Genomic DNA, 26,514 nt, shown 5'->3' with positions numbered 1-26,514 from the left:
TCTGTAAAATCATTCAGAAAGATGCATGCAACATACCTATGATCTCTTCAAAACTTGCATAGGTAAAAAAGAACTTTGTCTAAGATATACCATTCACCTGTAGTGTGCTTTGTTGCGAACCATACACAAGGTCATTAAAAACTATTGGCCTGGATAACCACATTAAACAACTAACAAGTAACAGCTCCTAACACTACTGATCATAATTGGAAAAGTGTTACCGATCAAACCGTGTTATAATACATATAACAGGATGTTCCCTAAACTTGCTTTGCATTTGTTGGGCAATTTTTAAGTCCTGTCCAGCTGTAAGTGTACGTACTGTTCGAGGCATAGACAATTACAAATATTTATTGGTGTCATAAGCGAATCCTATCCAACACGGCATTCAGAAGTAACATCATTTCATTGCACGTGCAATATTCATATTATCAACAGTTTATAGCGCTGATGGTAAAAAGTTATAAATGCAAAATACAAGGTCACCACCAATCAAGCAGCACGCTTGACATCGACAAACACAAACTCATCGGGCGCCCGAACGTTGATCAGCGTTCAACGGAGAAACAACTCTGGTTCGCGGTAGGTAACACGCCTGGCAGTTGCTGTTACCGATGCCAGCAGCAACTAGCGCTTCTAGCGCTTTCGGTTTTCATGGAAGAATAAAAACTTCATTGTGCTTGTCCTGGTTTGTTAACGGTTCCATGTTTGGCCTGGTTTGTTGACGGTTTCATAGAAACAGAAAAGGCTAGTAGCGCGCCGTGAAACAAGGCCCAGATTGAGCGCCATTATGAAGCTGTATACCGTATACATAGATGTCGCTGTAAGAGCCGTCTGACCTATATAGGTGTCTCTCTAGTAGCCATCGGACCTGTATAGATGTCGTTAAAGACCTATTGTTTATTAGGTCTTTAGGGCGCGTTGACTTCGGTGGTGATTTGCAAAAGCCGTCGGACCAGTGAGACGTCGCTTCAGAAGCCGCCGAAGCTGTAAAGATGTCACTCTAGTAGCCGTTGGAGCTGTTGGCGGCTTCATCTAGTGCGGCTGCGATCAAAGCACACGATCACTGCGGCAACCTTAGAGCCACATGTGCAGACTTCTGGCCACGTGGGGCCCCAGGTCGATCGAGTTGTCCAGCCCCGGTGGCGACAGGCGGCCCTGGGGAACAGACCAGCGCCGGTTTCAGCTGGATGCAAAGCGAACACTGCAACCCAGCACTGCGGAACACTGGAGGCTCTGCGTAGGATAAAGGACCCCAAAGCAGAGTACTGAGCCGTCATACCGAGGGTCCGAGTATACCGAGGGTCAATGCAGTGCTGTCGTGCGAGACTGAGGTGGGGTGAAAATTGAAGGATTGAGGAGGCCGGGTACCGGACACAGACCAGATATATAACTTGCGAAAAATCACTCGTGTGGTTATTAGTTAAAATTCTGTCATGCATCTCAAGGTACCGATGTGTCACACATGCAAGAGTGTACCAAGATAGCAATGACAGCGTGAGTTTAAACATTATATGGCAGCGACAAATGGCAGGAAGATGCCTGTTTGGTTGAAAGAAAGTGCACAGAAGAAATATCAAACACGAACAGTCGTTGCCTAGTTAAGTACGAGCGTACGGGTAAAAGAGAAGTTACCAAGGTACGAAATAAAGTTATTGCTGTAAAAAAAAAAACTTCAGTGTTTCAGAAGCATCACGCTGAGGATTAAACATTCACCGTAACGTTACGCTGCCAGCACTGATGTTCGACCTCGAGTTGGGCGCGGTGTTAGTTACCCAGTTAGACGGGTCAACGGGTCAGTGCCAGACGCCATTCAGCTGATCCTCCTCCGACCGGAGCCGCGGCTGGAACGCCAGTCACGTGACGGTTAGCACAGCTCCTAGCCGAGCTATGCGACAGTTAAGGCAGCTGCGTGGTAAACCACGTGACAAAGCAGTCATTGGGCTAGTCACGCAACGGTTACAGTCTTCAAGCGAGACGCAGACACCTCAATTGCAACACATCAATCATGTGAGTCAGAGCAGCTCTGGGTAGACAGGTGACGGTTAAAACAGCCCTAACATGAAACGCAACAGCCCTAACGCATGCCTACCGGCTCACTGATGTTAGTTGTCGGACTTTCGTCCCCGTCTTGAGTTGAGATGTTAGTTTCACAACGTTTCGGCCAGTTACTTCTCCGGCCGTCGTCAGGTGTTCTTTGGCCCTTAGAAGGACCTGGATGTTGGTGGCGTTGCGCCGTACGCGTCATACCGTTCGAAAGCTCCTGTAGTCAGCGGGAATCGAACTCGGGTTTCCCCGGTGATAGTCCACGGTTCTAACCACTCCACTATCGTGTCTGCCTCGATAGTGGAGTGGTTAGAACCGTGGACTATCACCGGGGAAACCCGAGTTCGATTCCCGCTGACTACAGGAGCTTTCGAACGGTATGACGCGTACGGCGCAACGCCACCAACATCCAGGTCCTTCTAAGGGCCAAAGAACACCTGACGACGGCCGGAGAAGTAACTGGCCGAAACGTTGTGAAACTAAACATCTCAACTCAAGACGGGGACGAAAGTCCGACAACTAACATCAGTGATACTAACACCTCGTCTCAAGCATTCAGAAGCCTACCGGCTCGTTTACTGTATGTCTGGCCAATTCAAATATATTAGCCGGAGAGTTGTAGTGTAAACTGGAGTAAGCAAGGTGACCACGGTAAAAAAAAAGTTTGCATTTAAGTCAACATTTTCGGATGGTCTCGTTCAAAAGTCGGCTAAAAGCTAAAAGCTTAGTTCTAGAAAATGAATCTATAATTGACATAACATAAAATACATACCAAACTCGGCCGGTGATAAAATCTTAAAACCCCACTCCTTACTATTTTTTTAACTCGATCTTAGACCTCTTTCAAAAATCCAGTAAGGACCTCGGTCTTGAAAATATATTAACACCGGCCTCGTTCAGTGTTATATGTTACCGCACTTTGCCCCTATCTTACCAGGATGCGGTGTTTTTCTGCGCAGGCGAACTCAGTCTCGTCGACGTCTCCATAGCAGTCCGACTGGTGACCGGGCGGCAGAGGTCGGCCCTTGAACTCGCAGAGTTTGCTCAGCGGCCGAGACTTGACCAGCATGTCGTCGAAGGACTTGGGCTTGTGCACCGGACAGTAGAAGACGTCTGGCGTCCGCGGGTTGAACACGATCGACTTCCGCAGCATGTCACCGCCCAGAGCAGAGCCGATCTGGGGGGACGGGGTGGGGTCGGAAGTCAAAATGGGTGCCCCGGGTCATAAAAAACGCCTGAGGGACAAGGCAAGCAAGGTATGAACGTTCCCAGAGGGGTGACATGTCACGAGTCACGGTTGGTCGCAGGTCAAAATGAAGGCATTTGATTATGCAGGTGTTACATTTTGTTTTGGACAGAAACTTTGGCCGTGAGTCTCCTAAAAAGTACATAGCTGGATACGTCAGTTCCCATTAAATGTCTACGCTTATACATACTCCGAAGTGGAATGTACGTACCTACTTCAACAATAAAAAAAGTTTTCAATTATTACACTGCATATGATATGAATAAACACGGAAATAAGTTTTTAAAAACGGAAATTAAATGCTCAATGCTCATCCATTTTACTCACCAGTAACAACAGGCATGTGATGGATCCAAGGTTCCCTGTGAAAGGACAATGGTTGTAAGGGTCTAACATGCCACGAGTTTTGAAACGATTAAGGAACCATGCACCTTTCCGCTACTTATACAGTAGGTGTACCAGGCGTGCACCGTGAGCAGCGTCACCGGGAATGTGGCGTCAGCTGATTGATGCGTTTGCTGCTTTTGAACAATTGCGTACGGTACATATCGTTCACATTTGAAATTAATTAATGTGTCAAATTATATTATTTTATATTGACACTGTATATTATTATAATGTGTCAAACTATTATTATTACAATGTGTTATTCAATGTATAATCAAGTCATTATTAAAAGTCTCATATTATAATTTGAGTCTTGGCGAGTAAATAGAAATAGCATATGATCCTCGTAGTAAAGCATACACGTATTTGTGAGAAAATGGATAGAATCAAATATAGCAGCGATTCCCTTTCCTGGTTGGCATCGCTTTTTATTTTACATACGCAACCATATATCCCTGATGCCGAATATCAGGCGCCGCCGCGCCGGGCATGGACACACACTTGAGATCGGCACGGACTCAGCCATTGTCAGCCCAGCTTGATGCAAAACTGCTTCTGTAAATAAAATAACACTGAAGTGGTGCTGGTTGTCCAGCCATTATATCCAGCGCAAATGAAGGCCGAGGGTCGCGCCTTCGTTTTTTAAAGTTATAAGTTCTCTAAGCTATACGACATCCCGGCGTACCACGTCGTCGTGGGCGGTGTTTCACGGCCGCTGCTAGCACACTGCCACCACACGCAGAGAAATCGGTTTCCACAGACCGACAAACTCGGACGCTCCAATATTGAATGGCGTTAGTTAGCTGGTCTCCAAAGTCAATGCAGTGATTTGACATCGACGTGACCCGTGAACCTACGTGCGGAAAATGTACCAAAAATCCGTCTCGACCATCCGTTCGGAAGCTGGATGAAGAGCCAAAAATCTGCATCCCTCCCAGCGATTCGTATATTCGTCCCCATACTTCAAGAAGTCCGGTTTAAAAAATATGCCAACAAAACGCACATTAACGGATTTAAAACGGAAACAAGCTTCACCACTCACACGCAAAACTGAGGCGAAACTTGAGCTGTCATTCAATTGTATAAATGATGTGAATTTACCACGAGCACAGCGCAGAACCAACATGCTCGGTCCGAACTCAGCTTTGCAGATACCAGCTCTCACCGCGCCGAATAGTCTCACAAACGGCAAAAACAGGTCTGATGCGTGAAATTCATGGCATTCTAATCGTTATATCAGTAATATCGCAGTAGGGGAAGCACACAGGTCGTGTTAAATATACAGAAAAGTCCGCCAAACAATTACATCCATCATGATAACGAATGTCAGTTAAAACTCACCGGAACTATCGTTCTCATACATACGGCCACGGGAGAGGGGGATGAACGTCACAATGACCAATTGCACAGCAAATGAATCGTAGCGAATGAATCGTACAATTATCACAGTTATAATTTGATCATAACGAACTTAACCTAGCACCGGTGTAATTCCTCCCCGCCTCCCGCTCTTGTCTATCATCTGATCATCCTCACAACTATCTCATTCAAATCACCCCGACCCGCACCATATTTCCACCGAAGGGTTCACTCTATGCAAAACTGTCAATCCCGTGACAGACGGTGCCGCGCCGAATGTCCTTAGCACCACCATGCCTCCGTTAAACTTTGGGTGACAAGCCACTATTCGCGCCAGCGCCGGTCGGGACGCCTCGGTGGCTCGGCGCCGCATCGCCTCCGCATGGGCAAGACTCGGTAGGAAGCGCATCATGAGGTCTCCGTCACCCGGGTGGCGGACGAGCCGCCTACCGCGCAATCCACGCAAATGCTTCGCTATCTTCGTTCACAGGACGCCGTCAGACTGTCGCCCACGAGTCTGGAAGGGAACAGAACGGACGGTCAGACGATCTAAAGGCCGCCCCACACTGGACCTCGCATGCCGGTTGCGAGTTTTTGGGTTTTCGGGTTTCTTCAAAATCAAATAGGTAATACAATCTAAGCTGAGTCACCCACACTACCATCTAACAGGCGAGTCTGCATGTTTTTAGCTTGCGAGCGACCTTGCATCGCATTCCAAAAGTTGGTTTTGAGTCAACTTTCGAATTTCCTCGCTGCGAGGTGTGCGAGTTCTGCGAGGTTTGCGGATTTTTCGTTAGAGTCTAATTTTGGTTCGTTGCGCTGGTATTGCGACTATATGTAAGTTTCTGAAGGTGCACCAGCATCACTGCATCATGAAGTTACCATAAGGAAGCGATCTAATCACTCTATGAATTAGTATTATGCCCGCAAACTCAAAACCCGCAAACTCGCAACCCGCATGCGAGTTCCAGTGTGGGGCGGCCTTAAGGCGTAGATGTAGGTAACGTATCCTACACTGTTAGTGTAGGATACGTTATTGATGACTAAAAAAATCGTCAAAATTTAGCACTAACATTTTAACTGTGCAAAGGAACGTTATTTCATTAATAGACAACTAGAGGTACAGGTTTACGCGATAACTGTATGTTTTGAGTTATGTTATGTTACGGGTACATTCGTTTGGGTGATTGACTTGCATTTTTAACTGTATTATTTGGGTAGATTTGGGTAGCTGTTTTTAATTGAACTGTAAGGGATGGTGATAGTTGCGGAGTGTTCAAGTGTTTTGTATGTTGGGCCGTTTTTGAACACAACCCTACCCCTACCCTACCCCTACCCTACTACCCTACCCTACTATCCTACCCTACCCTACTACCCTACCTTACCCTACCCTACTACCCTACCCTACCCTACCCTACCCTATCCTACCCTACCCTAGTCCCTACCCTACCCTACCCTACCCTACCCTATCCTACCCTACCCTTACACTACCCTACCCTACCCTACCCCTACACTACCCTACCCTACTCCTACACTACCCTACCCTACCCTACCATACCCTACCCCTTCCCCTACCCTACCCTACCTACCCTACCCTACCCTACCCTACCATACCTAACTCTACCCTACCTAACTCTACCCTACCCTACCATACCCTACCCTAGTCCCTACCCTACCCTACCCTACCCTACCCTACACTACCCTAACCTACCCTACCCTACCCTACACTACCCTACACTACCCTAACCTACCCTACTCTACCCTACCCTACCCTAGCCTACCCTACACTACCCTACACTACCCTAACCTACCCTACTCTACCCTACCCTACCCTAGCCTACCCTAACCTACCCTAACCTACCCTACCCTACCCTACCATACCCTACCCTACCCCTACATTACCCTACCCTACCCCTACACTACCCTACCCTACCCTACCCTACCCTACACTACACTACCCTACACTACCACCGACAGTCCAAGTTTCAGCTAAATCGGCCCAGAAACGGCTGAGATATTGCAAAAAAAAATTTATCGTATTTACTGGCGAATCCCCTTCGCGAGGAGTGCCTTGTGTCGGCCTTCGTTGTCAAAGGTCAACGACCTCCCGGCTCTGATGCTTTTCACTCAGTTTTCTAAGCGAACAACTGAGCCTAAGGCACGTGCCTTCTGCTCGGCGCCGGTCGCGGCCGCACCACGTGCACACCGCTGAACCCACACCCTCGAAAATTTTATACGACAATTGAGTGCACGCGTCCGACTTACAGCGAAAATTTCACCCCGGTAGCCCTTACCGTTCCCGAGCAATAGCCTGTTGCCGATTCTAGTGTAAACCCTATGGCACACCACATGAGCACGCGCTACGCGGCGCACCCCCGCCCGCATCGTGCCCAAAATTTGATACGACCTGTTGAATGACGTGACCCACAAGCCGTGAAAATTTCACCCTCCTGCATGAATTGACGGCTTTGCAATGAGCGTTTTTGGGCGTAACCCCGACGGCGGACTTTTTAGGATTTATAATATAGACTAGAGGTACAGGTTTACGCGATAACTGTATGTTTTGATATGTATGATTAACGGATGCATTAGTTTGGGTGTAGAAACTTGCATTTTTATTGGTATGATTTTTGTAGAACTGGGTAACTGCTTTTAATTGAACTGTAAAGTATGATGGTGATGCATGCGAGTTGTTCGTGCCCTTTGTAAGTTAAGATGATACTGAACGCAACCCTACCCTACCCTACCCTACCCTACCCTACCCTACCCCTACACTACCCTACCCTACCATACCCTACCGTACCCTACCCCTACACTACACTACCCTACCCTGCCCTACCTTACCACTACCCTACCCTACCCTACCTACCCTACCCTACCCTACCCTTACCCTACCCTACCCTACCCTACCCTACCCTACCTTACCCTTACACTACCCTACCCTACCATACCCTACCCTTACACTACCCTACACTACCCTACCCTACCCTACCCTACCCTACTCCTACACTACCCTACCCTACCCTACCATACCCTTACACTACCCTACCCTTCCCTACCCTACCCTACCCTACCCTTACTACCCTACCCTACCCTACCTTACCCTACCCTACCCTACCCTACCTAACTCTACCCTACCTAACTCTACCCTACCCTACCCTACCCTACCCTACCCTACCCTACAATCCCCTACCCAACCCTACCCTACAATCCCCTACCCTACCCTACAATACCCTACAATTCCCTACCCAACCCTACCCTACAATCCCCTACCCTACCCTACCCTACCCTACCCTACCCTACCCTACACTACACTACCACCGACAGTCCAAGTTTCAGCTAAATCGGCCCAGAAACGGCTGAGATATTGCAAAAACAAATTAATTGTATTTATACTGGCGAATCCCCTTGGCGAGCGGTGCCTTGTGTCGGTGTTAGAGTGAGTTTGCGAAATCGGTGGATCCGCGGAGTCCCTAGGGAATCCACGGAGTCCCTAGTGGCTCCGCGGATGAACATCAAGTCTAGTATATTCGCGGATAAACGGGCGGAGATCCGCGGATGAACAAGACTCTTCAGGATAACCGCGAACTCCCTGAAGAGTTGACGAGATCCGCGAATCACCTGGGGAATCCGCGGAGCAACGATTCATTCTAATGAGTTTGCGAAGTTCCTATGCGTTTCATGCAGCTATCTTATGACAAGAATGCAAGGCATATTGGATAGATCGTCTGCGACTTAACCCTCGCCCGTATTGGTGTTTTCCCAGTTGCTGTTGGAATTCACCGAGTAGGTGCCGATTCATTCTAGTGAGTTCGCGAATTATTCTTTCATCTCGCTTAGACGTCGCTCGCAAATATTAATATGCAATTAAATAATGGACGGTAAACCATTTTTGGCGTGGTTGAACTTCTGCGACCAGTCTGCTTACTTTTCTCCCAACCATGAATGGAAAGCTGGAAAGGCTACCGCGCATCTGAGCGATCATGTGAATGTATGCAAGTATGTATGAATAACAGTAATGCTCACTCTTCCCCAGGGACGGAGCTTCCTGTACAGTTGGTGGGGCAGTTGCCCCCCCCCCCCCCTCCAACTTGCCCTTTTGCCACAGCCGACCTGACTCGACCGGTCAGCACTGCGCCTACAGACGCTCCAGCCCGGCGCCACAGTATCTATTCTGGGGAACATTTGGACTGGAGGGGCAATGGCAATGCTGAATTTCGATACGAGAACCCAACACGTACATATCAACCCGCCTTTGAATATAGTTATTTGACCCAAGTTGACGGTAATTGGCCGAAGCCATTGCGCACTTGCAAACAAACTAATGAAAACTTAATCACGCATTGGCATTAATTGAGGTTGTTGGCTGTTGCGTCTCAAAGGCGATTAAAAAGACAGGATGTCCCCTATGCTATTTGGAATCGACCTGGAATGTCAACCAAATACCAATGGCCTGGGGCCGTATGGTTTGGGTATCATGGGCTTCTTCTATGTAATCACGGAAAACAAGCTATTTTTTTTCCGCGAAAGGTTTGGCTCGATCAGGGGCCGCACAGCAAGGGTTCCAACGGAACCCTCCCCCGCGGACCCCTCCCCCCGCACACGGTAGCGTCCGAGAAAACAATAATACGGGCGAGGGTTAGCCCTCGCCCCGTTGGGGGAGGCAATTTGCCCCCCCCCCCCTGTGGTTTATCCTGAATGCCAAATTTTTAGTTCCTTCCCGGGCATCAATTTGACATCTTCACACAGAATTTCAAGTCTTACGTCACCTTAGGTCAGGAGTTATTGAGGTCAAACTGAGGCCATGTTCGAGCAAAAATGACCAAAAAACATGAAATCTTAAAACCATCACAAAAGCTACGGTTACCAAGCAATTTCAAAGTTCTTTATGTGGTTGTGTAGAAATAAAACGGCGCTAAAAAACTGTTATCTCATATTTTTAAAATTGTGGGATTTTAATCCCCCTAAAAAAGCTTAGTTTTTTTATAGAAAAACGCAAAATTATCCCAAAAAAATTCGCATTACGAAAAAAACCGGAGTATGTATGATAGTCCGTGCACTCTTCTATCTCCATACCAAATTTTAGATCGATATCTCCTTTTTTGGCCAAGCTATAGCGAAAAAACTGTTCAAAATTGATGACGTCGAATTGTTGAACTCAATTTTTAGCAATTCTAGACCATGTAGCGCAAAAGAAAGACCACCATTAGACTCCACGTGACGAGCTGCATCGAATCGATTACCATTTTATGCAAACAATCAGCTTAAATTTGTCCTAATTTGACCTGACCTTGACCTGAACTTCACCAGAACATAACCTTAAAGGGACCCTCCCACCTTCAAAAAAGTTAATGAATTGGCATGAAAATGATGTCGCTCGGTTCAGAAAGAGCGAAAACGAATATCAACCAAATTTCATCGAAAAATATTCACCGGTTTTCAAGATATTAGACTTTTACTATTGTTTACTTTTAGAGATCCCCGCTGTTCCAAGCGACTTTATTTGAAAGTGCGGCATTTGTTGCGCGCAAAGCAGCTTATACCACCGCGTGCTACCAAATGTTTTAGTAAAAGATTTAAAAATCGTTAGACCTCCGCTGACGTCACACATTCAGAGGGGTATTCAAAAGCATTAGCCCCTCTGAATCAATATTTCCGATTTAACCCTAGAACGCCTAGGGGGGGGGGGTTGTATCACCCCCCCCCCCCTGAGGTTTTTTTCGAAGTGCACGCTAAACGGCTTGTCGTAGCGGGCTGAAATTTTCAATACCCTCTGGGGCAACCTTTGCGCATCTTTTACCGAAAAAAATTGATCGGGTCATGTCAGGTCACGGAGTTATGACGTCATAAGAGGTACAGCCTCCGGCCGACAGTTACCAAACGTGTGCGCCGAATCCCTAGGTTTTCTGCCGGTGATACCCACATTGTTTGATGGATCATGATGAAACTTCAAATGCATGTTGGGGCAAGCATTGGCTATCGTGTGGTGCAAGAAAATTGACCGGGTCAGGTCAGGTCACGGAGTTATGACGTCATAAGAGGAACAGCGTCCGGTACTATTTTTGAAAAGCGCCCGAACCACTATTTTGCTAATTCTTGTCACCTCAATGGGAATATGCAGCAATATTAGCTTCTATAAGGAGCAAATGGACCTTCCAAATCCAAAAACACAATCAGATTTCAAAAATTTAAATTTTGATTTTTCGAATTTCTGCCGCCGACTGTGACCTTGCCGACTTCCGGCGCTCCCAACGCGCCATTTTTAGAGCTAGGGAAACGAAATACATACCAAACGATAGAGAATTGATCAAGGAACACGATAGTGAAGGTTTCAAGTCGATATCTCCCACCGTTTTGCCGCAATCGCCGCGGAAAGTTGAAAAAGTCTATTTTTCCGAAAATTTGACCTTTGACCGGTCAAAAGTAGGTCAAATGTTGACCTAGGACCAAAAAATATACCACCAATCGCGAGATCTCGTTGAGAGCAATCCGTTGGTTTTTTCCGCTAAGCTCTACGACCTTCCGTTTCGAAACGCCAGGGGGGGGTCGTAACAACCCCCCCCCCCTGGTCGTTCGTGTTATGAGAAATGGTCTGGTCGTGCGAGGGTTAACCCTCGCCGGCACAGGCCATTTTGAGTCCTTCGACGGCACAAGGGGGGGGGGGGGGTTGGTACGACCCCCCCTCGCGTTTGGCCCCTGATCGAGCTAGAGCTTCGCAGAAAAAACGAGCGTGTTGCCCGTCACGAGAGGAAACCGATGATACCCAATTTTAAGGTCCTAGGTCATCGGGTGACCTTCCAGGTCAGGTCAATGACCCGAAAACCGGGAAAATCGGGACCTGTTAGAAAGTCGTAAAGTGTGGCTGCTATGTGGTTTTCCGGGATGCTGATCACGAATATCGTGTTAGTTTTGATCAGAGATGATGTCTTTAAGTATTTAGACCAGGTCGGGTCAGGTCAGGTCAGGTCAACCAGTAGGGGTTGTGACGGGTATTCGTAATACGTGTCAACCGCCTCGGACAGCTTCGTAACATGTTACGAAGGCACCAAAACCACTTCGTAAATGTTCAAATGGTTGCTAAATTCGAATTCAGCTCCAAAAACTAGCCTAGAAACATGTAAAACTCGAAAAAGTGAACCGAGGTCACCCGAGGTCACCAAAGGTCAGTGACCTGACCTGACCTTCAGGTGACCTTGACACCCACCCAAATGCATGGGAGCAACATCAAATCACATGTTTGAACGTTTGAAACCACGAAAAGCTTGCAAACGCGCGGCTAATGCGAGCCGACATGCGCCGAACCGCGATTTCGGCCAAACATGGTCACAGAAAAGAGGTCACAGGTCAAAGGTCATTGGGGTCAGGGTCATGAAATTTTCAGGGTAGGTGTAAAATTGATCAGTGCGAGGGTACTGAAAGTTTCGTCGCGATCGGCCGCTTTTTACGCGAGTTATTCGCGAAAAACCTTAGGGGGGGGGTTGCATCAACCCCCCCCCCCCTGTGCCGGCGAGGGTTAAGGCATTTCTCGATGTTGTGAGTGCCGAAACCGGTAATTGTGAGCCAGGGACCCCATTTTGGCTATCTCAACTCAAATCTAATGTTAAGGTGGGAGGGTCCCTTTAACTGGCCCCAAAGGCTGCCTGACCCACATAATCGCATTTGTCATGTAAAATGGACCATAAAACATGCATCATATGATATTTTCATATTGTGACCCTCAGTGACCTGACCTGGCATCAGTGACTTCAACTAGCAAAATAGGTGTTAAACGAGCATTTTTTTTTTAATATGTGTTTAACGAACCCCATCGATGATTTTCAATGACATGCATTTTAATCGATTTTAGAACACATTTCTTGAAATGCCTGTAAACGGTAAAAATTCGACATTTGACCTGACCTGTGACGTTATCGCTTTGACCTAGGTCAATGAACTTGGGTCACAAGGTAGTTCTCCGCTGGGGCTACCCAACACTGTTTGCGGCTTGTTGCTATGTTGCGTGGTTCTCGAGATCTTAGGGGGAAGGGGCCAAAATGCCCCCCCCCCCCCCACAACAGGGCGCGTTGCTCCGGCAGACCCCAACGGGACGCGGGTTAAGTCGCAGATGATCTACCCAATATGCCATTGCCATGCATTCTAGTCTAGGTAGCTGCACGAAACGCATAGGAACTTCGCAAACTCACTAGAATGAATCGTTACTCCGCGGATTCCCCGGGTGGTTCGCGGATCTCGTCAACTCTTCAGGGGGTTCGCGGTTATCCTGAAGAGTCTTGTTCATCCGCGGATCCCCGCCCGTTTATCCGCGAATATACTAGACTTGATGTTCATCCGCGGAGGCACTAGGGACTTCGCGGATACCCTAGGAAATCCGCGGATCCACAGATTTCGCAAACTCACTCTAACATCGGCCTTCGTTGGCTCTGATGCTTTTCACTCAGTTTTCTAAGCGAACAACTGAGCCTAAAGCACGTGCCCTCTGCTCGGCGCCGGTCGCGGCCCCATCACGTGCACACCGCTGAACCCACACCCTCGAAAATTTAATACGACAAATGAGTGCACGCGCTCGACTTGGTGTGAAAATTTCACCCCTGTAGCCCTTACCGTTCCCGAGCAATGGCCTGTTTTTGTCGATTCTAATGCTAACCCTATGGCGCACATGAGCACGCGCCACGGGCGCACCCCCGGCCGCATCGTGCCCAAAATTTAATATGACCTGTTGAATGACGTGACCCACGAGTCGTGAAAATTTCACCCTCCTGCGTCAATCGACGGCGCCGTAATAAGCCTTTTAGGGAGTAACCCCGACGGCGGCGGCGTGGAACTTTTTAAGATTTATAATAGTAGACTAGAGGTACAGGTTTACGTGATAACTGTATGTTTTGATATGTATGATTAACGGATGCATTAGTTTGGGTGTAGAAACTTGCATTTTTATTGGTGTGATTTTTGTAGAAGTGGGTAACTGCTTTTAATTGAACTGTAAAGTATGATGGTGATGCATGCGAGTTCTTCGAGCCCTTTGTAAGTTAAGATGTTACTGAACGCAACCCTACCCTACCCTACCCTACCCTACCCTACCCTACCCTACCCTACCCTACCCTACCCCTACACTACCCTACCCTACCCTACCCTACCCTACCATACCCTATACCCTACCCTACCCTACCCTACCCTACCCCTACACTACACTACTCTACCCTACCTTACCAGTTACCACTACCCTACCCTACCCTACCTACCCTACCCTACCCTACCCTACCTACCCTACCCTACCCTACCCTACCTACCCTACCCTACCCTACTCCTACCCTACCCTACCCCACCCTACCTTACCCTACCCTTACCCTACCCTACCCTACCCTACTCCTACCCTACCCTACCCTACCCTACCCTACCCTACCCTACCTTTACACTACCCTACCCTACCCTACCCTACCCTACCCTACCCTTACACTACCCTACCCTACCATACCCTACCCTTACACTACCCTACCCTACCCTACCCTACCCTACTCCTACCCTACCCTACTCCTACCCTACCCTACTCCTACACTAACCTACCCTACCCTACCCTACCATACCCTACCCTACCCTACCCTTACACTACCCTACCCTATCCTACCCTACCCTACCCTACCCTACCCTACCCTACCCTACCCTACCCTACCCTACCCTACCCTACCCTACCTTACCCTACCCTACCCTAACCTACCCTACCTAACTCTACCCTACCTAACTCTACCCTACCCTACCCTATACCCTACCCTACAATCCCCTACCCTACCCTACCCTACCCTACAATCCCCTACCCAACCCTACCCTACAATCCCCTACCCTACCCTACCCTACCCTACCCTACCCTACCCTACACTACACTACCACCGACAGTCCAAGTTTCAGCTAAATCGGCCCAGAAACGGCTGAGATATTGCAAAAACAAATTAATTGTTTTTACTGGCGAATCCCCTTGGCGAGCGGTGCCTTGTGTCGGCCTTCGTTGGCTCTGATGCTTTTCACTCAGTTTTCTAAGCGAACAACTGAGCCTAAAGCACGTGCCTTCTGCTCGGCACCGGTCGCGGCCCCACCACGTGCACACCGCTGAACCCACACCGTCGAAAATTTAATACGACAAATGAGTGCACGCGCTCGACTTGGCATGAAAATTTCACCCCCGTAGCCCTCACCGTTTCCGAGCAATAGCCTGTTCAATAAGTGTTTATGCCGATTCTAATGCTAACCCTATGGCGCACATGAGCACGCGCCACGGGCGCACCCCCGGCCGCATCGTGCCCAAAATTTAATACAACCTGTTTTATTACGTGACCCACGAGTTGTGAAAATTTCATCCTCCTGCGTCAATCGACGGCGCCGTAATAAGCCTTTTAGGGAGTAACCCCGACGGCGGCGGCGTGGGCGGCGGCGGACTTTTTAAGATTTATAATAGTAGACTAGAGGTACAGGTTTACGCGATAACTGTATGTTTTGATTTATATTATGTTACGGGTGCATTAGTTTGGGTGATTGACTTGTATTTTAAGATGTATTATTTGGATAGATTTGGATAGCTGTTTTTAATTAAACTGTAGGGGTTGGTGATAGGTGCGGGGTGTTCAAGTGTTTTGTATGGTAGTACCCTACCCTACCCTATCCTACCCCTACCCTACCCTACCCTACCCTACCCCTACACTACCCTACCCTACCCTACCCTACCCTACCCTACTCCTACACTACCCTACCCTACCCTTCCCTACCCTACCCTACCTTTACACTACCCTACCCTACCCTACCCTACCCTACCCTACCCTACCCTTACACTACCCTACCCTACCCTACCCTACCCTACCCTTACACTACCCTACCCTACCCTACCCTACCCTACCCTACCCCTACCCTACAATCCCCTACCCTACCCTACCCTACCCTACCCTACAATCCCCTACCCTACCCTACCCTACCCCTACACTACCCTACCCTACCCCTACACTACCCTACCCTACCCTACCCTACCCTACCCCTACCCTACCCTACCCTACCCTACCCTACCCTACGCTAGCCTATAATCCCTTACCCTACCCTATCTTACCCTACCCTACCCTACAATCCCCTACCCTACCCTACCCTACCCTACCCTACACTTACCCTACCCTACCCTACCCTACTCCTACACTACCCTACCCTACCCTACCCTACCTTTACACTACCCTACCTTTACACTACCCTACCCTACCCTACCCTACCCTACCCTACCCTACTTTACCTTACCCTACCCTACCCTACACTACCACCGACAGTCCAAGTTTCAGCTAAATCGGCCCAGAAACGGCTGAGATATTGCAAACACAAATTTATCGTATTTACTGGCGAATCCTCTTGGCGAGCGGTGCCCGGCGCCGGTATTCGTTGTCAAAGGTCAATGACCTTCCGGCTCTGATTATTTCCAGTCAGTTTTTAAGCGAACAACTGAGCCTAAAGCACGTGCCCTCTGCTCGGCGCCGGTCGCGGCCCCATCACGTGCACACCGCTGAACCCACCCCCTCAAGAATTTGATACGACAAATGAGTGCACGCGATCGACTTACAGCGAAAATTTCACCCCCGTAGCACTTACCGTTTCCGAGCAATAGCCTGTTTTTGCCGATTCTAATGCTAACCCTATGGCGCACATGAGCACGCGCCACGGGCGCACCCCCGGCCGCATCGTGCCCAAAATTTAATACGACCTGTTCATTTACGTGACCCACGAGTGGTAAAAATTTCACCATCCTGCGTCAATCGACGGCGCCGCAATAAGCGTTTTTGGGAGTAACCCCGACGGCGGCGTGGGCGTGGGCGGCGGCGGACTTTTTAAGATTTATAATAGTAGACTAGAGGTACAGGTTTACGCGATAACTGTATGTTTTGATATGTATGATTAACGGATGCATTAGTTTGGGTGTAGAAACTTGCATTTTTATTGGTATTATTTGTGAAGAACTGGGTAACTGCTTTTAATTGAACTGTAAAGTATGATGGTGATGCATGCGAGTTATTCGAGCCCTTTGTAAGTTAAGATGATACTGAACGCAACCCTACCCTACTCTACCCTACCCCTACCCTACCCTACCCTACCCTACCCTACCCTACCCCTACGCTACCCTACCCCTACACTACCCTACCCTACCCTACCCTACCCTACCCTACCCTACCCTACCCTACCCTACCATACCCTACCCTACCCCTACACTACACTACCCTACCCTACCCTACCTTACCACTACCCTACCCTACCCTACCTACCCTACCCTACCCTACCTACCCTACCTACCCTACCTACCCTACCCTACCCTACCCTACCCTACCTACCCTACCCCACCCTACCTTACCCTACCCTTACCCTACCCTACCCTACCCTACTCCTACCCTACCCTACCCTTACGGGCGCATTAGTTTGGGTGATTGACTTGTATTTTAAGATGTATTATTTGGATAGATTTGGGTAGCTGTTTTTAATTGAACTGTAAGGGATGGTGATAGTTGCGGGGTGTTCAAGTGTTTTGTATGTTGGGCCCTTTTTGAACTCAACCCTACCCCTACCCTATCCTACCCTACCCCCTACCCTCCCCTACCCTACCCTACCCTACCCTACCCTACCCTACCCTACTACCCTACCATACCCTACCCTACCCTACCCTACTACCTTACCCTACCCTACCCTACCTTACTACCCTACCCTACTCTACCCTACCCTACTCTAACCTACCCTACCCTACCCTACTACCCTACCCTACTCTACCCTACCCTACCCTACCCTACCCTACCCTACCCTACCCTACCCTACTACCCTAACCTACCCTACTATACCCTACCCTACCTAATTCTACCCTACCTAACTCTACCCTACCCTACGCTACCCTACCCTACCCTACCTTACCCTACCCTACCCTACCCTACCCTAGTCCCTACCCTACCCTACTACCCTACCCTACCTTACCCTACCCTACCCTACACTACCCTACCCTACCCTACCCTACACTACCCTAACCTACCATACCCTACCCTACCCCTACCCTACCCTACCCCTACCCTACCCTACCCTACCCTACCATACCCTACCCTACCCCTACCCTACTCTACCCTACCCCTACCCTACCCTACCCCTACCCCTACCCTACACTACCCTACACTACACTACCCTACACTACCACCGACAGTCCAAGTTTCAGCTAAATCGGCCCAGAAACGGCTGAGATATTGCAAAAACAAATTTATTGTATTTACTGGCGAATCCCCTTGGCGAGCGGTGCCTTGTGTCGGCCTTCGTTGGCTCTGATGCTTTTCACTCAGTTTTCTAAGCGAACAACTGAGCCTAAAGCACGTGCTTTCTGCTCGGCGCCGGTCGCGGCCCCACCACGTGCACACCGCTGAACCCACCCCCTCGAAAATTTAATACGACCAATTAGTGCACGCGACCGACTTGGCGTGAAAATTTCACCCCCGTAGCCCTTACCGTTCCCGAGCAATGGCCTGTTTTTGCCGATTCTAATGCTAACCCTATGGCGCACATGAGCACGCGCCACGGGCGCACCCCTGGCCGCATCGTGCCCAAGATTTAATACGACCTGTTTTATTACGTGACCCACGAGCCGTGAAAATTTCACCCTCCTGCGTCTATCGACAGCGCCGCAATAAGCCTTTTTGGGAGTAACCCCGACGGCGGCGGCGTGGGCGGCGGCGGACTTTTTAAGATTTATAATAGTAGACTAGAGGTACAGGTTTACGCGATAACAGTATGTTTTGATTTATGTTATGTTACGGGTGCATTAGTTTGGGTGATTGACTTGTATTTTTAGCTGTATTATTTGGGTAGATTTGGGTAGCTGTTTTTAATTGAACTGTAAGGGATGGTGACAGTTGCGGGGTGTTCAAGTGTTTTGTATGTTGGACCCTTTTTGAACTCAACCCTACCCCTACCCTACCCCTACCCTACCCTACCCTACCCTACCCTACCCTACCCCTACACTACCCTACCATACCCTACCCTACCCCTACACTACCCTACCCTATCTTACCACTACCCTACCCTACCCTTCCCTACCCTACCCTACCCTACCCCTACACTACCCTACCCTACCCTCCTACCCTACCCCTACACTACCCTACCCTACCATACCCTACCCTACCCCTACACTACCCTACCCTATCTTACCACTACCCTACCCTACCCTTCCCTACCCTACCCTACCCTACCCTACCCTACCCTGCCCCTACCCTACCCTACCCGACCCTAACCTACCCTACCTTACCCTACCCTACCCTACCCCTACACTATCCTACCCTACCCTACCCTACCCTACCCTACTCATACACTACCCTACCTTACCCTACCCTACCCTACCCTACTCCTACACTAACCTACCCTACCCTACCCCTACCCTACCCTACCCCTACACTACCCTAACCTACCCTACCCTACCCTACTCATACACTACCCTACCTTACCCTACCATACCCTACTCTTCCCTACCCTACCCTACTCCTACACTAACCTACCCTACCCTACCCTACCCTACCCCTACACTATCCTACCCTACCCTACCCTACCCTACCCTACCCTACTCATACACTACCCTACCTTACCCTACCCTACCCTACCCTTGCCTACCCTACCCTACTCCTACACTAACCTACCCTACCCTATCCTACCCTACCCTACCCTACCCCTACCCTACCCAACCCCTACACTACCCTGACCTACCCTACCCTACCCTACCCTACCCCTACACTATCCTACCCTACCCTACCCTACCCTACCCTACTCATACACTACCCTACCTTACCCTACCCTACCCTTCCCTACCCTACCCTACCCTACCCTTCCCTACCCTACCCTACCCTACTCCTACACTAACCTACCCTACCCTATCCTGCCCTACTCTATCCTACCCTACCCTAACCTACCCCTACCCTAACCTACCCCTTCACTACCCTACCCTACCCTACCCTAACCTACCCTACCATATCCTACCCTACCCTACCCTACCCTACCCTACCCTACCCTACACTGCCACCGACAATCCAAGTTTCAGCTAAATCGGCCCAGAAACGGTTGAGATATTGCAAAAACAAATTAATTGTATTTACTGGCGAATCCCCTTGGCGAGCGGTGCCCTGTGTCGGCCTTCGTTGTCAAAGGTCAATGACCTGCCGGCTCTGATGCTTTTCACGGTATGCTTTTCACTTAGTTTTTTAAGCGAACAACTGAGCCTAAAGCACGTGCCCTCTGCTCGGCGCCGGTCGCGATTCTAATGTTAACCCTATGGCGCACATGAGCACGCGCCACGGGTGCACCCCCGGCCGAATCGTGCCCAAAATCTAATACGACCTGTTGAATGACGTGACCCACGAGTGGTAAAAACTTCACCCTCGTGCGTCAATCGACGGCGCCGCAATAGCCGTTTTTGGGAGTAACGCCGGCTGCGTAACCCCGACGGCGGCGGACTTTTTAAGATTTATAATAGTAGATTATGTACGCAAACTTTACAAATCTTGCCACTGTCTCCGAGCCAGAGGGTGCCGTGTGCCAATACTTGAGCAGCCCAATTAACTGCTAAAATAGTTAACACTGGCATGAGATATTATGCCTGAGCATTCGCTCGACCGCTCCAGCTGGTATTTTGCAGAGCGCCGCCGCCGCCGGCTCCCGCCACAGCCAGCGCAGCGGCGCGGCACGCAAACTGAGAGGCCACACTAAGGTCTTGCGGCTAGCCGCCGCTGCCGGCTCTCGCCACAGCCAGCGCAGCGGCGCGTCCACCGGATATCGCGGCACGTCGCTGCCGCCGGCTCCCGCCATAGCCAGCGCAGCGGAGCGGCCACTTGGTCTTGCGGCACGGCAGCAGCCAACAGCATGATCGCCGGCACCTGCGCATTGAACATTTTATTAATAGGTGACATTTTCTTAGAGGACCTGACACGCGACCCAGAAGAAATGCATAATATAATATATTCAAGGAAAACCTTGTTCAAAGAAATGTAAAGCATAAGTGCTTTCAAATAAAACACAAATTGGTCCATTAGAACAAACAGAGTCAAGAAGCCCAAAAACCAAACAATGTGTTCTGTATGTTAGCAGCCCGTGAAAAGGTAACGCTGTAACTTCTGAGCGGTATGACAATATAATGTTACGTTATGTTTAAAGATTGTTGTACACGAAAACAACACAAATCATGCCGTCAGCTCCAGCCGGATAATGTCGCGTGTATAAGCATTAGCAGCCCAATTACAACCATATCATAAGTTATCATACCTGAGTTACCGCTGCACTGATCCAGCTGGTGACCCGTCGCCGCCGCCGGCTCCAGCCATAGCCAGCGCACCGGCGCGGTACACAGAGTGCGGCCACGCTTGACGCTACAGTCTTGTTGTACGTCGCCGCCGGCTCCCGGCTATGATGCGGTGGAGAAGGCCCTTGTTGTAGTCGAGAAAGACGGGCTGCTTCCAACGACTGCACAAGGATCGGACCATCACCACCTGCATCTTGTCGTTGGGGCCGTAGACCGCGTCGTCCGTGGAATCGTACGCCACGCGGGGATCGATGGTGATCTCGTCGAAGGACATGACGAGCAGCCTCTCATGCGGCGTTATGGTGTCTGCGGACGAGCGCATGATCTGCAGAACTATGTCCAGGATCCTAGGTGACGTCCGGAAGCCTCGAGTCCAGCGGCGGAGGGTGGAGAGGCCAGGCAGCTGGAACTGGAACTTCTTCATGAGGAGCCGATAACATATTCTCCTTGAGCAGCAGCGAATCACCTATCTAGCGCGCGGAGGACGACCAGCAGCGTCACTCTGGCAGACGCCGCTGTGCTGTGCCCCAGACCGGCACAACAGCAAGGCCACACTAGAGTCTTGCGACCCGTCGCCACCGCCGGCTCCCGCCATAGCCAGCGCAGCGGCGAGACACGCAGACTAAGAGGCCACACAGCAGTCGTGTTGCACGCCGCCACCGGCTCCCGCCACAGCCAGCGCGGCGGAGCGGCCACTTGGTCTTGCGGCATGGCAGCAGCCAGCAGCATGCTCGCCAGCACCGCCGCGGCACCAGGTCTTGCGAATTGCAAATTTTATTAATAGGTGGCATTTTCTTAGAGGGCCAGACACGCGATCCAGATGAAATGCATAAAATAATATATTTATGGAAAACTTTGGTACTGGTAAGGTAAGGTAAGGTAAGAAATGTAAGGCATATGATTTCAAATGAAACACAAACTGGTCCATTAGACCAAACGGAGTCAAGACGACCAAAAACCAAACAATGTGTTCCATATGTTAGCAGCCCGTGAAAGGTAATGCTGTAACTTCTGAGCTATAGCAAAACATTTTAGCCCGCATAGTTTTATCAGTGTCCTCATCGATGTCCCAAAGCCGCGCGTGAAACCCATCGTTATCACATCTCGGAGTTTTAAGCATCTGGATGTAGCCGCTTTTAACCGTGATCTGTGCTCTGTAGATTGGGGGGCTGTGTTCGCGGCGCCGACGGTGGGTGAGCAGTGGGACGCCTTTACGACTCGCTTTTTACCGATTGTTGACGCACACGCACCATTGAAAAGACTGACAATCCGAAACCCCACCGCGCCCCCGGTCTCGCCGGCCACGCGTGACCTCATGGCCCGCCGCCGGGCAGCGCTGGCGCGCTCCGGCCGTGACTCCGCCGAGTATAGGGAGCTGAACCGAGCCGTCCGCTCCGCGGTGCGGAGTGACAGGCGCCGTGATATACAGCGGGAGATCGGCGAGCGCGGTCCGGCCAGAGTGTGGCGCTGTATCAAGTCTGTGGTGGCGGGTAAGAGGGAAGGGGGTTGTGTTCGGCCTGACGCCACCGCGGACGAGCTGAACGAGTTCTTTGTTTCGGTTGGCCCGCGGGTGGCCGCGGAGATTGGGGCGCGGACGGAGGGGGCGGGACCTGTCACTGACGCGCGTCTGCCCCGTGTTGGGGCCTGTTCGTTCACCCTCTCTCCCGTGACTCGGGAGATGCTCGGACACACGATCTTCAGCATGCGGAGCTCGGCGGCCAGCGGCGCCGATGGTATCTGTATCCGCATGCTGAAGATCGGCTTCCCAGCTATCGGTGATCCCATCCTACACATCGTCAATTCCTGCCTCACCCGTTCCGACATCCCTGCCCCCTGGAAACACTCCCTAGTCAGCCCCATTTACAAATCCGGTGACCAGTCTGACCCTTCCAACTTTCGCCCAATTTCCCTTGTCCCAGTTATCACCAAAATTGTCGAGCGCACCGTCCACCGGCAGCTCTACCGGTACCTCTCTGCCAACCATCTCCTCTCATCCAGCCAGCATGGCTTTCGGCCGCACCATTCCACGGAAACCGCACTCCTGTCCGTATCCGACCAGATCCTATCCGCCACCGATAGGGGGGAGATTTCAATGCTATGCCTTATCGATTTGAGTAAATGTTTTGACGTTATCGATCATGAAATTCTTCTCCAAAAACTCAGTCAGTACGGCATTGAAATCTCCTGGTTCGCCGCCTATCTTCAGGGACACACTCAGAGTGTGTCTCTGAACGATGGGTCCGGATGCAGGGTGCTGTCTCGGCCGCTCGCCAACAACATGGGTGTCTTCCAAGGTTCTGTACTGGGTCCGCTCCTGTTTACCGTCTTCTCTAATGACTTGTCATTACACGCTGAGGGAGCACTCGTGTACCAGTACGCCGACGACACCCAGGTGTTGGTGAGCGGCCCGAAGGACGACCTCAGGGGACTCACCTCGCGCATGGAACGCTCCTTAGAATCACTCAGTCGCTGGTTTATCTCTCATGCTCTCAAGGTCAACGCTAACAAAACCCAGCTCGCCGTCTTTGGCAGTCGTCAGAATCTCCGATCACTTCCGGACATTGAGGTAAATTTTTGCAACGTAGTCTTGAAACCACAAGCGGAGGTGAGAAACCTGGGTGTCGTCTTCGACAGTGCTCTGTCCTGGGAATCGCATGTGTCCGAGCTGAGCCGTCAGTGCATGGGTGTATTGATCGGCCTATCCCACTGTCGACACTACCTTCCCGATGGCGTCATCAAGGTGTTGGTGACGGCGCTGGTGCTCTCGCGGATCGGATACTGTCTCTCGGTATACGGAAACGGCACGCAAAAAAACTTAGACAGGCTCCTCAAGATACTTAACTTTGCGGTGAGAGTGATTTTCGGCAAACGTAAATTCGATCATGTGTCCGATCTGCGGGAGCAGCTGCGCTGGATGATGCCACGGCAGATGATGGAGGCGCAGACGCTGACTCTCGCGTACAAGGTGCTGCGGTGGGGCGAGCCCGCGTCACTGGCTGACGCGTTTACTCGCTGCCGCGATGTGCGCCAGAGAACGACCAGGCAGGACGGCCTCTTCCGCCTACCCCGGCCGAGGACAGAGGCCGGGAGGCGCCGGTTTGCGTACCGCGCGCCGTCCCTATATAACTCGCTGCCCGCCGGTGTCGCAGAGATGTCCCACCGGTGTTTCGCTCGAGCTGTGCGGGCTCAGCTGATGGCGCCGGGTGCGTGAGCGCGTTTAGCTGTGTGATGTGTGATGTGTGGTGTTTGTCGGCTTATGAATGTGACGATTCTGACCTGCATGCTTTTATCCATGAGCTTATGACTTGGGGCTGTAATAGCCACGATGCATTGTGGATTGCCCTGCAATTGTAATACAAATACAAATACAAATACAAACCTAGCTAACATATCTCGGGCAACATGGCGTCGGCGACGGAAGTGGCGCACGTCGCCATTGTTAATATACGGTTTATAACAAAAACGATATAGTTCTTGACAAATTTAGCCATTTTCCGTAAGACCATATGTTTAATGAGGTATATCATTCGAAACTCGATACGCCAATCTATCTAAATCAATAATTTGTAGAGGCCAGCTCCCTCTCATTTTTTAACTACCTCTTTACCATAGTGCCATTTTTCACACAGACATTGAAACCTTTAGGGCCGAATTTAGCCTTTTTCCGTAAAACCTTAAGGTTAATGGAAGCTAACAGCTAACAGACAATTAAATACTGGTGCTAATTTTAATTTTTATAGAGGCCAGCTCCCTCTAGATTTTTTATAGGGACGCTCTGTTTAAGGGCCATTACTTCCTATCGAGCACAAAATGACACTTCGAAGAGCGATGATTTAATGTTAAGCTGTTGTTTTCCAAAAAGTGCATATCAAGATGATGCAAAAATTAATTTCCTTTCTAAAAATATCCGAATAAAGAAGTTTTACAGCCTAGATACTGAGATATCCGAGGCTTCCAGAAGGCATGATATAATACCGTGAAATTACAAATTTCTTGGCAAGAACGAATTTAGATGAGGATAACTAAAAATATGTCCTTATTAAATCGTAAAACATAAGTAATAGCAAAGTATTAGGAAAATCTGTAAAGTAGTTACGTAGCAAGTATCTTGCAAATCATGCTAGCACTAGTTGTCAAGACCTGAACCCGTTGCCTTCATGTTGAAGGAATTTCTCGGTTTTACCTAGTGTTTTTATATACCTTGGGTGTACCTATGAATAATGTAGATAACAAAACATAGCACCGGTGGCATGAACAGTTCATCTCCATAATTATTCACAGTTCACACACCATTCATAACTAGCAGAGTCCCAACCACAGGCACATGATTTCTCCTCCACTGAATAAGTCAGAATTAAAAACGCAGCGATCAGGAGGTATACTTAATCAAATATCGCATGCAGGGGTAACCTTCTCCCTTCTCCAGGCATTGCGTTCCACTCCACGGAGTTCTATAGCCTTGCACTCCACAGACCAGTCGCCCTCTGGACACTGGCAGTAGCTACTATTCCATAGAACATTCGCCCTCTCTGAACACTAGCTAATATTTGATATAGCAATCGCCCTTTTGACAATAATAACTTTCCACACTGCACTGCATGCAACATACATAAGTGCAGTACGACCCCCCTCTTAGCGCGCCCCGTGGCCCGCCTGTTTCGTCTCGGCCACCGCCCGATCTTTGTTCAGGATGCAGCATCCAACAACCGGTTTTACCTGATTCACGTGAACCGGTATGACGTGGGCCAATGGACGCAAGGTAGCCATGATGTGTACTAGAAATAAAACGGCACGAAATCCTGCTATTTTCATGCAAATCTAACAAAGTTGAAGCGAGATACGAGAGGCCAGAAGCGAGTTCGATGACATCGATGCTCAAAGGACTGCTAAGGCCAATGCAGTTCCTGTTTGCTTTGTTGAGCCTGCTAGCCAGTATAGCTTCCCCGATCATTATGTATTACTCCGCCATGGCAAGCTTTCAAACCAAATGTTTCTTATCTTTGTAGATCGGACCCTCAGTTTCCCAACCCTATCAGTAACTTACCCATTGTGTCGGCGAGGCTGTCCTCTATGGCACTCGGTAGGTGTGTGGGGCTGCTCTCGGCACCGGCGGCGGGCGTGCACTGGGAGCGCCGTGCACGGTGCACGGGCTAATCCC

The 26,514-nt window shown here is 49.8% G+C and overlaps 1 protein-coding gene across 2 annotated transcripts; it reads right to left on the bottom strand.

The window, feature by feature from the left end:
* Positions 1-332: 332 nt before the first annotated feature.
* Positions 333-26,514, bottom strand: LOC122372811. 2 transcript variants are annotated; one of them, XM_043350405.1, is made up of 4 exons: positions 26,401-26,514; positions 3,620-3,654; positions 2,981-3,223; positions 333-1,158 (listed from the first exon to the last, which is right to left on the bottom strand). In XM_043350405.1, the coding sequence occupies exons 1-4, from the start codon at positions 26,402-26,404 to the stop codon at positions 1,078-1,080; spliced, it is 363 nt and encodes a 120-aa protein (XP_043206340.1). In that variant the 5' UTR covers positions 26,405-26,514; the 3' UTR covers positions 333-1,077. The 2 variants fall into 2 exon arrangements, with proteins under 2 accessions (XP_043206340.1, XP_043206341.1); XM_043350406.1 differs by lacking the exon at positions 333-1,158 and adding an exon at positions 1,775-1,844 and having other exon boundaries at positions 26,401-26,467.

The sequence above is a fragment of the Amphibalanus amphitrite genome, unplaced genomic scaffold, assembly GCF_019059575.1.
Source record: "Amphibalanus amphitrite isolate SeventyFive unplaced genomic scaffold, NRLGWU_Aamphi_draft 001403F_arrow, whole genome shotgun sequence".
Lineage (NCBI taxonomy): Eukaryota > Metazoa > Arthropoda > Thecostraca > Balanomorpha > Balanidae > Amphibalanus > Amphibalanus amphitrite.
Note: the sequence above shows the minus strand (reverse complement) of the source record. Positions and strands in the feature narration are given on the sequence as shown.

Bases quoted from the DNA above. Each gene is read 5' to 3' on its own strand.
- LOC122372811 (XM_043350405.1), bottom strand. The intron at 3,224-3,619 runs GTGAGTAAAATG...CCGTCCCCCCAG, and splicing joins TCACATGCCTGTTGTTACTG to ATCGGCTCTGCTCTGGGCGG. The intron at 1,159-2,980 runs GTAAGATAGGGG...TCTGTTCCCCAG, and splicing joins CAGAAAAACACCGCATCCTG to GGCCGCCTGTCGCCACCGGG.